The 11262-nt window shown below is 42.9% G+C and overlaps 1 protein-coding gene across 1 annotated transcript; it reads left to right on the top strand.

The window, feature by feature from the left end:
- Positions 1-3959: 3959 nt before the first annotated feature.
- On the top strand, positions 3960-8746 carry IER3IP1 (immediate early response 3 interacting protein 1). The gene is made up of 3 exons (XM_063295842.1): positions 3960-4099; positions 6693-6794; positions 8557-8746. Exons 1-3 carry the CDS (start codon positions 4009-4011, stop codon positions 8610-8612), a joined length of 249 nt encoding a protein of 82 aa, XP_063151912.1. The 5' UTR covers positions 3960-4008; the 3' UTR covers positions 8613-8746.
- The last annotated feature ends 2516 nt before the right edge of the window (positions 8747-11262 follow it).

Consider the following 11262-nt stretch of genomic DNA (forward strand, 5'->3'; position numbering starts at 1 on the left):
TGACACCTGCATTTGGGGTAAATAACAATTAGGACCTGATGAGATTTTTAATTACGATTCCAAACTCTATTTACACCAGTTGTTGGTTGGTATATGTGCTTTTTCCTTTAGCTTTTAATTGGATGTTTTTAATTGTTGAACAGAGATGCTGAGCTTCTACTCTTGTGCTCTGGGCTCTTTTAAGAGAAAGGATGTTCTATGCCAACAAAATAAAAATAAGACAGTAATGAAATTAATCAGCTAAATATCATAGTACTGCTACTTAAAGCAAATGTATTGGATTAACAATATTTAAAAACTACCCAAGCTTTAAGCAACGGATGCATGAGCCCTAATTAAGGCATAATTTTGCTTCCTATTTGAAGGGTATACCACAAAATAGATTTCCCAGAACCTTTGAAAAGTAAAAGCAGTTTTTCGTGTGTTGCTGTTTGAAGCCCCACCTGTATTGAATTCTTTTACAAGCCCAAACATGGAGTGGTCACGAAAAAGCACGTATTTTAGCTGTTTTAGCACAAAAATAGGAGAAAGAAGGGAAAGAGATCTTTCTTTCCATTCCAGTGAAACGAGTAGTAAAGCAAAGCAAAACCCTTTACATAACATACAACTAATGCTTGGCATTTTCTACTCTAAGATGTCATGAGGGGCCAAATTAGATGCTGTCTTTAACCTAGATTGAGGCACACAACCTGTCCTCCTGAAGGCTTTCTTTGGGAGAGCTTGAAGACATCCTGCTGAACAGTAATTTTTAATACAATAGAAGAGGGCAATTATTACATATGGGGAATGTAGTCAATTAATTTAGCTTTAATTGCAATCAAATTTAGCCCTGGATCTACCTACCAGTGCCCATATGTCACAACCACAAAGATATCACAACCACCAGGTCTACATCAACTACAATCAGACAGAAAGGAGAATGGAAGAAAAAAAAAGTCCTTGGAGAAGAATCTGGTAAAGTAGACCAATGCTTCTAGTGCAGTGTTTCTCAACCTTGTTAACTTTAAGATGTGTGGACTTCAACTCCCAGAATTCCCCAGACAGCATGCTGGCTGGGGAGTTCTGGAAGTTGAAGTCCACACTTCTTAAAGGTGACCAGGTTGAGAAACACTGCTCTAGAGGCACCAGGTTGGAGAAGGTTGGTTTAGATGATCCTCTGGCCTTAAGTACTGCTATCGACCTCAATGGGCTTAAAGACCTGATTACTAGGGTCATTCAAAATGGCCAGATCGAACAACTGCAGTGAAATCACTTGATAGCTAAGTGCAACCTTCTTCAAACTTCCAAGTATTTATTATACCTTCCACAATTCCAAGCCACTGGGGCCATCTGTAGGAGCTGTAGTACAAAACTCTCACCAGATTAGGGAAGGTTGGCTAAGTGTAATCGTAGGAATGGATTCCTGTATTGGGCAAGGGTTGGACAACATGATCTCCAAGGTCCCTTCCAATCTGTACATCCCATGATTCTAAGTGGATAACCTTGGTGCAGAGGCAACATATTAGGGTGCCTACTGTTGCTAGGGTGCCAAAAATGGTACAGTTGGGACGCTGGTACCTTCACGCTCTGCTTTAGGGGCATGCTAGGTTGGAAAGAAAATACTGGACTTTAGTCTTTGGACTGAAGCAGGGACTGTAATAGTCACTGTCTTACAGATCATTTCCAAAAGCAGAGCTTCCAGTGCTGAGAAACAGCAGATGCAGATCCTTCTCAGTGGTGGCCCTGCGGCCCTGCAATGCCTTTCCAATAAGGCACACCTGCACCCACTTGATTATTTTCCTAGAGTTGGAAAGTTTTTATTCTCCCAGGCCTATTTATTTATTAATGAAATGTATACCTTGCCCAACTACATCTCAACTCTGGGCTTCATTGAAGCTTTCCGTATTTTCAATCAGTTAAACAGGGAGAAAGTTCATGAAGGCCAAAGGGGAACCAACTGTGCCTGAAGCTGAGCCTGCATTAATCTGGGGCTTTTTTCTAAACCTTTTGGATTCCTGGATGGCCATGCAAACCTGGAATATTCCCAGTCAAACCTGTATGTGTGTGTGTATATCTCCTTAATACATCAGAATTTTAATGTGAACTTGGAAGGCCCACAAAATGTTTAACTAGATTAGGTAAATCAACCCAGAGTTCTCACTTGAGGCACAGATGACACACATACAGGTTTGACTGGGAATATTCCAGGTTTGCATTGCCATCCAGGAATCCAAAAGGTTTAGAAAAAAGCCCCAGATTATTTCAGACACATTATGCAAAAACCTGGCTCTCTGGAGAAAGCTCTAACGCTAGGAAAGGCGGAAGGAAAGAGAAGAGAACGACCAGCAGCAAGGAGAAGGGACTCAATCACAGAGGTGATGGGTCCACCGTTGAAAGGCCTGAAAGACCAGGTTGGGGACAGATCGTCATGTAGAATATCTATGTTTGTGGTCACTAGGAGTCGAAAATGACTTAATAGTACATATGTAATCAGTCAATCAATGCAAAGACCCAGCTCCCTTTGAGAAGTTATAACACTGGGAAAGGTGGAAGGAAGGAAGATGACCAGTAGCAAGGTGGAGGGACTCAGTTACGGCAGAGATGGGTGTACCGTTAAAAGACCTGAAGGACCAGGTTAGGGACAGATCATCATGGAGAAAATTCATGATGTGGTCGCTAGGAGTTGACAATGACTTGTGGGAAAAAATCAAGCAGCTACATTTTCACAAGATGCTAAACTAGATTAATGGAAGTATTTTGGGGTGGTTCATCAGGCTGTTGGGGTAATTTATGGTTGGTTGCCTTGTGCACACCCAGAAAATGGGGCGAGGCAGGAACCTGGTTCAGCAAATGGCACCAACCCAGACGAACTCCTTTATGCAGCAATGGAGTCTTCCAACCAGAGCCATCAGAGCTGCACTGCAGAGGCTCCCAGAGGCCACTAGGGGCAGTCCAGAGAGTCAGAGAACCAGTGGGGCTGCCCCCTGGTGGCCACCCAGAAATTTGCATGGCAGTCTAAAAGTAAAGGTAAAGGTTTCCCTTGACATTAAGTCCGGTTGTGTCCAACTCTAGGGGGCGGTGCTCATCTCCGTTTCAAAGCCGAAGAGCCGGCGTTTGTCCGTAGACACTTCCGTGGTCATGTGGCCGGCATGACTACATGGAACACCGTTACCTGCCTGCCGAAGCGGTACCAATTAATCGACTCACATTGGCATGTTTTCGAACTGCTAGGTTGGCAGGAGCTGGGACTGGCAACGGGAGCTCACCCCGTCACGCGGATTCGGACCGCCGACCTTCCGATCGGCAAGCTCAGCAGCTCAGCGGTTTAACCCGCAGCGCCACCGCATTCCTATGTCATTTTTTTTTCTGCCCCCAGGCAGCTTCACCATCCTCCCGGCTCCCACTGACCTCCACAACAGCCCAGTGTAGTGGCTGAGCGAAGTGTCTGCAGCTCTTAGTTTCCCTGTTGAGGCTCTAATCCGGTGTTTCTCAACCTTGCCAACTTTAAGATGTGCGGACTTCAACTCCCAGAATCCTGGGAGTTGAAGTCCACACATGTTAAAGTTTCCGAACTTGAGATTCACTGCTCTGATATATATATGTGGACCTTAAACGACGTAAAGATAAGCTACCCTGAAGTTTAGGGTATTTTACTCTAAGGTGAAAATCTCAGACTTTCAAAAGGCAGGGTAAGCTTCCAAACTAAAATCCGTCCCAGCACTGCAGAGCAAAGTTTCTCGGTCTGAGGACCCCACGAGCCTCCTCACTCGTTTTATGGGGCAGAAGCCAAGCCTTGCCCCACCCGGCGTCCGCCTGCGGCGGATGATGGGCATTCTCATCCACCGCCGCCGGAGAGCGCCAGGTTGGAGATCCGCCTTCCCCGCCCTTCCCCTGGGGGGCGAGGGGAGGAGGCGGGGTTCCCACCACCGGGCTCTGTGACGTCACCGCCCGCCCCGCCCCGCGCCACGTTCCGGGGCGCCCCGCGCGTGCGCAGAGCGGGCCGGTGGTGGCGGCGCCGGCGCTGCCGGGATGGCGTTCACGTTGTACTCGCTGCTGCAGGCCGCGCTGCTGCTCGTCAACGCCGTCGCGGTGCTGCACGAGGAGCGCTTCCTCCGCAGGAGTGAGTCCGCGGCGTAACCCGCCGGGAGGGGAGGGGAGGCTGTGGAGGGCTGGCGGCGAACCTCCGGGTCCTTCTTGGGGGAGGGCGGGGGCTGCGGGTGGTTGAGCTGATGCAGAAAATACTGCTTGCGTGTGTGTGTTTGTTTATTTTCTATCCCGCCTTTATTATACTTTTTTTATAAATAACTCAAGGCGGCGAACATACCAAACACTCCTTCCTCCTCCTATATTCCTCTATTTCCAATTTTTCTATTTTCCTCCTATAGTAGTTATTACTACTACTACTGCTATCATTGTTACAGTGTATTAGGGTTATGCAAGATTTATTTATTTATTGACTACATTTATTTCCATTATCGTATTTATACAGCCACCCGTCCCACAAAAAGGTGACTCTTAAGTGGCGCACAATAAAAACCAAATCATATAATCAAAATATTTAAAAGGCACAGTTAAAAAGCCACCAAGCCATTACTCATTATTCATTAAATTATGCTTTATTATCATTATTCTTTATTGTTATTATTCGTTAAATTTATTCCTATTTCCTTATATTTAAATAGCCGTCCATCTCACAAATAGGGGACTACGCAGCATACAATAAAAAAAACCAAATCATATAATCAAAATATTAAAACAAGTACAGTTCAGAAGGCATCAAGCCATTATTCATTAAATTATTCATTATTTTTATTATTGATTAAATTTATTAATTAAATTGATATAGCCGCCCTTCTCATTGCCCTCGACTCTGGACGGCTTAGAAAGTTAAACCCCCCCAAAAACAGTGCTAAAAATAACTGCAAAAAATCATTAAAAACAGTACAGCTGTGAAAACCATAAAAAACAACACCGGCAGGAGAAGGTTATGCCATATCTATTCTGGACTACAGCACCCATCATTGCAGCAGTGGCCGTGTAGTTCACCTTTGGACTGCTCCTCCCAGTATCCCCAGCCCAGTATAGCTGGTCTGGAAGGGACCCTTGGTAGTTGTTATTAATATTACCATTCAAATTTTCCTACCGTCCATCTCCCCCAAAAGAGGGACTCTGGGAGGAGTTAGCAAGTTTGTTGCAGAGCGCATCCCAAAGGGGAGGGCTGGGGAGTTAGCCCAGGCAGGCCCATTGGATCTAGAGTTTGTGTGGGTGAATCAAAGAATCAACGATCTGCAGGGAGGGTAGGTCAAGCTGTAGTTTGTTGCGCCCCTCTCTGCCTTTCCCCCACTGAGGCCGAGTTGCTCAGTGGGGCGTTTTCATAGGGCTTTCGAGGAGGTCAGCCGTGAGCTTAGCAAGTCCTTTTGTGCATCGTGCTGAACAAGTTACCCTGTTCTGCAAACTGCTGGATTGTACAGCGCTGTCTCTAACCAGTGCATGTGCGCTCCATGGGCTTTCAGGGCTCTTTGTACCCACCGCAGGAATTTGGCACAAGACCAGGCATCTGCCCCCTGGAGTGGCAAAAAGTGACCACAGGGGCCTGATAGATGGGCTGCCACAAACTACCCAGTTAGCATGAACGATTTTACCGTAGGGAAAAAAGTAGAGACGGTGGCGCGAAACAGCCCTGCATGTGCATTCTCGTTACATTATCAAAGTCATTATCATAATTTTCTTATAAGAGTATTACTTGTGACTGTTTTCCCAGTTTGTGAGGATTCTTGCTAGTTCCCACATTCTGGTTTTCAGTATCTTTAGTCTAAGTTTGTGCTCAGGCTCGGTTCCCATCCATTTTCTGGGATGCTGTGGAGATGTGGTAGAACAGGATTCCTCCCATCTCATGTCAACTGGTGGTGATGGCTGTTACTTAGTACAGACCAGTGTTTCTCGACCTTAGCGACTTTAAGATGTGTGGACTTCAATTCCCAGAATTCCCCAGCCAGATGCTGGGGAATAAGTAATATTAAAAAATAAACAGTATTCCTTCACTAACGTAGGTGGAAGGACCAAAGTTTCTTTATCAAGGTCAATTTTTCCTGTCTTGGTGCTCTTGAGATGCATCTGGACCAGGGTTTCTCAACCTTAGCAGCAGTCGCTAGCTGGGGAATTCTGGGAGTTGAAGTCCACACATCTTAAAGTTGCTAAGGTTGAGAAACCCTGGTCCAGATGTATCTCAAGAGCACCAAGTCAGGAAAAATAGACCTTGATAAAGAATCTTTGGTCCTTCCACCTATGTTAGTGAAGGAATACTAAAGGCTCTGAAGTAAAGTCAGCCACACTGTAGCAATTATTACTACCCCATGCAAGATTTAAGAGCTTTCTGACATTTATCAGACTTAAAAAATGGTGCTTCTAAATAATGATTGGATCATTTTGTATTTTAGTTTTCTCTAACCAGTTTTCCACGAAAACTAATTTTCTGCTTCTTTTCTAATTTCCAGAAATTCTGTTCTTTGGCCATTATGAATGTTATGGTTCATTATATGTGTTCATTTCGTTCATTTCTTTGACTTTAAAGAAAGAATTAGGAATCTATCATTAGGTTTCGGTTTGAAATGGGCCTTTCCTTCTAAGAGACATTATTGATTTGTATCACTGATTGTTTATCTTATGAAGCATCTACAGGTTTGCTTTAACAAAAATAAAAATTCTACATACAGTTGGCTGGGGAACTGATCAGGGCATTGGAGGATTTGGAGAAGAGCCTGGAATTAAGGGGCAATTGATGAATCTGATCCGATCTGTACGGACGGTTATGAGAGGTAAGATGAACATGATACTCTTGGTACAGCACAGTTGGGGATTCATTGCCTTCTCAAATAACTTAATCTTCTTTTTGTGCCTTTGAGTCAGTCTTGACTCCTGGAAACTGCCAGGACAAGTCCATGCAGTTTTCTTGGCAGCACTTTTTGGAAATGGCTTGGCCTTGCCTTCTTCTTCCTGAGGCTGAGACAGAGGGACTGGCCCCAAGGTCACCCAATTGGCTTCGTGCCTAAGGCAGGACGAGAACTCACGGTCTTCTGGTTTCCAGCCTGGTGCCTTACACCAAACTGGCTTTCCCCAAATAACTTGGTATTAACTAAATGTTAATGCTGATATTTACTGGGCTAATTTTGAATTGTCATAAATTAATTGCATATTTGATTGCACTAGTGGACTTAGGCCTTCTCAGAAAAGAAAAGGGAGCAGGCCATTAGCAAAGACTGTTACTTCTTCATAAGCCCTGTAACTTTCTAGAAGAAATTTGGCGGAGCAATGTGGCTTCCCTGTTTCCAGATCTCCAAATCTTCTAAGGGTTCTCTTCCTTCTGAATGATAAAAGATTCCCAAATCTATTTTAATGTGTAATTCCAGCATTTTGTGCTGTAAATGTAAGAATGTTGCATTCAGTAAGCTTTTGCTGTGCTACTCAAAAAGAATGTCTTGTATGTATAATGGTATAATAGTGCATTATACCATAATTTAGAGCAGTATGTCTCAATCTTGGCAACTTTAAGATGTGTGGACTACAACTCCCAGAATTCCCCAGCCAGCATGGCTGGCTGGGGAATTCTGGGTGTTGTAGTCCACACATCTTAAAGTTGCCTGGGTTGAGAAACGCTAATATAGAGTATAATATATTATCATGTCCCACAGTAATAGTATAATGGTGCACGCACCTTTTCAAAGTAGAAATGCTATTCTTCACGTTTCCAAGACATCCTTGATTTTGCAGCAGCTGTTACATTTATTTATTTATACAATTTAGCTCCCGGTGACTCTGGGCAGAAAAGCAAGAAAGCACAATAAACACAGATACAGATCACATGTGTCCAGAAGACAAGCTGTACATAATTGTACAGATCAGTATTCCTTCAGGGCATTTTGACGACGGCCCTACCCCAAGGCCTGGGAGAAAGCCAGGTTTTCAGTGACTTTCTGAACGTCATCAAGATGGACGCTATGCACGGGGGGGATGCTGTTCAAGGAAATATGCGTCCCAGGTCCTGATAGATGATAAAATATCACTATCACTTAAAATGAGAGGACTTGGTGTGCACCCTTATAGGATGGGCAGATAATCTTGGGAGCAAGGGGTCCTGCAGATAGCCCGGCCTTATGCCATGATGGGCTTTATCGGTCCAGCACTTGGAATTGCACCCAGAAGCTGCCTGGTAACCAGTGTAGCTCACAGAGCAATGGTGTCATACTAAAACAAATCATTTCAGTTGTTCTGGAAGTGTTTTGAGATTGAAGTTAACACTGTTTGTGATTGTTGGGTAGATCATCATAATTCAAGCATCAGGCCAGTTAGTAGCGTATGCCAGGATGGGAAGCAATTTAAGAAAGATTTCTTTTAAGCGAACTTTGTCATGGCCAGTCTCATTAAAGCATTATTGTTGTCCCATCAAGTTATGTTCAGAAGAAGTATCAAAACCACAAAAGGAATGGAGAAAAAGAAAATCTGTTTTCTTCTTAACTGTTCGAGTTTAATACAATAAGTCATTTGAAATAACACCTCCTTTTTCTTTCTTTCTTTTTGCAGTGCCATTAATTGGAGTGAACACAGTTACAATTGTGCTGTTGTTGTTATTTGGTTGAATTTGTCTTCAAAAGATCTGGATAGCATCTAAAGCAAACAGGCTGCAGACCCATTTGCCCTTGGAATCCCATCCGATGGAGCTGCTGAAGCTGCGTATTTGTCTCAATAAAGATAACCATTTATATTTATTGTATTGCTTAATATACACTCCATTTTATTAAATTCAAGAATTAAATTGAACCAGTACAAACCAGTATCTGTAGAGAGCTGAAACACAGATTTTTTCCCCCCTACTAAGTATTGTAGCAATTGTCTAAAGATGTTGTTCTTACATTCTTTTAAGCTTGGAGCTGGAATTCAGTCACTGAGGGCTTTTTCCCCAAAAAAGGTTTAGTGTTGGTTTCGAGAGTCAACGCTGACTTCATGGCACATAATCAGTCAATCAGTAGCATCTACACCGGTGTTTCTCAACCTTGGCAACTTTAAGATGTGTGGACTTTAACTCCCAGAATTCCCCAACCAGCCATGTTGGCTGGGGAATTCTGGGAGTTGAAGTCCACACAACTTAAAAGTTGCCACGGTTGAGAAACACTGGTCTACACTGACAAATACATGTAAACTGAGAGTGGGGAACATGTTAGCCTCCAGATGAGGCCAAGTACAATTCCTGCAAATACTATTACCCTTGACCCTGCAGGTTAAGAGTTACAGTTTAATAACATCTGAAGATTCCTTGACTTTCATGCAGACTTTGTAGACCAGAGGGTCAGTCTGGATCAGTGTCTCTACAGTAGTGAATGTACAAGTGGAAAGTTTGCACATATAAACACTTTCTGAACATCTCAGAGATTGAGTTAGTAATAGCTGATATTTTTACAGGCCAGTGATGTTTTAAACCAATTGTTTTGGAAATAAATTCTGTATAATGACTGCTATCAAATGAAAACTCAATATGTGCTGTAACTGCTAAATAGCACAACAGGAGAATTGAGCCTAGAGGTGGAAAGCAGACTCCAAAAAAAAATTCGGAAACTTGAGTTCAGCACAGGATGTTTTGCTGTGTTTTTTTTTTCTTTCTCAGGATTTGCAGGTGTTAAATATGTGAAAGTTGCAGCTTATATAGAATCAGTTGTGGATGCTATGTGATACAATTGTTTTGGCGAATGCATCTTTACCTATGTGGGAAAAGTACTGGAAATTCCAAGCAAAGTGTGTGCACTTCATTTATTTTTTACACGAAGAAACTACTATATACAGTTGAACTGTTCAAAGCGTACTTAGGAGATTCAATATTAGTAAGGATCCGCATTATTCATATTCAGACCGTTCAAGGAACCATACCAGTTCTCTGATTCATATATTTCAGACTGGACTTGGATTTTGTCTGTGTTTTCCTTAAATAGAAGATAATCCCAAAGAAATCTGGTCTGTAATCAGACTCTCCATGTGGAAGGTGGGAGATGGGCAAGAAGGGAATTATATCATCATGGGGGAAGGGACACATTGAGCAGCACAATCTAACTTACTCAGAGGTAACTCTCATTCAGTGGATTGCACTTTTAAAATGGGTATTACTAACAGATGTGCTGCTCCCAGAAGTATATACATCCTAATTCTTTTTACTTTACTTTTATTTACTCTCTAAGAGGGGAGTCCATTTTTTCTAGAATTCAAATGATCTAGTAGGTATGCTTGTAGGATGTGACATTATACCAACTTCTAAGGTTGCATTTTAAAAGCATTGGACTCACACGTACTATGTCATTGGTGAAGTAGAAGAGCACTTGCAGGTAGTCCTCGTCAGCGACTACCTCGTTTAGCAGCCACAGTTATGACAGCGATAAAAAAGTAACTTCCCAGCCAACCCTTGCATTTGCAACCTTTGCAGGTCTGTAAAGCAAAGGAAAGCTGAAGTAAGATCATGAGCACAGTGGTTTCACTTAGTGACTGCTTCATTTAATGACCAAGTTGCCAGTCCTGATTGTGGTTGCTCAACAAGGACTACCTGTATTCTACAGTACAATATGCTGCAGTTGAAAAATCTTAACTCATTTCCAGGTTTGGGTGATAAAGACTCATGGCTGAAGGTGTTTCTAATAGAGCACTGATCAATTTACAAAGTCAAAAAAACAACCCTGATACTGTTATGCTTTTAAAAATACATTCAGTTTTAAGAAACTTTCTGAGCTTTTCATTTCATTTTATAAAGCATTTTAGAAGCAGCCATGAGATATATTACTAATTTACTTGATTTATATTGCCATCCACCTCACCAAAATAAATACTAAGTAGTGACTCTGGGCAGCTTGCAACATTTAAAAACAATATAAAACACAGTGACTCAGATAGCAGCCACGGAACCGAAACGATTGGTCAAAATGAAAGAAGCCCATCAGAGGTTTCCACAGAGACACTGACTTGCCTGCTTCGGACTGCATCCTTGTCTTAAGGGCCATCTGAATGGCTGACAGGATCTATGGCTTCACCTCACCCAGGAGGGTCCAGTTCACATGAAGAAGAGGCTGCTGGATGAGTTCCTACAGACACAGGGTGGAGAAATACTGATGTTTCACCACCCTTACAGCCACAAGATAGGGTTATTGCCTCTGACTTGTGATAAACTTGTCCTGTTTGCCATCCTTGTGGTAAACCTTGTGTGCATTCTTAGCTTTCCAATGTATTCCTTGAACTTGGAGGGGTCTTCTCCTT

The sequence above is a fragment of the Candoia aspera genome, chromosome 2 (assembly GCF_035149785.1).
Source record: "Candoia aspera isolate rCanAsp1 chromosome 2, rCanAsp1.hap2, whole genome shotgun sequence".
Taxonomy (NCBI): domain Eukaryota; kingdom Metazoa; phylum Chordata; class Lepidosauria; order Squamata; family Boidae; genus Candoia; species Candoia aspera.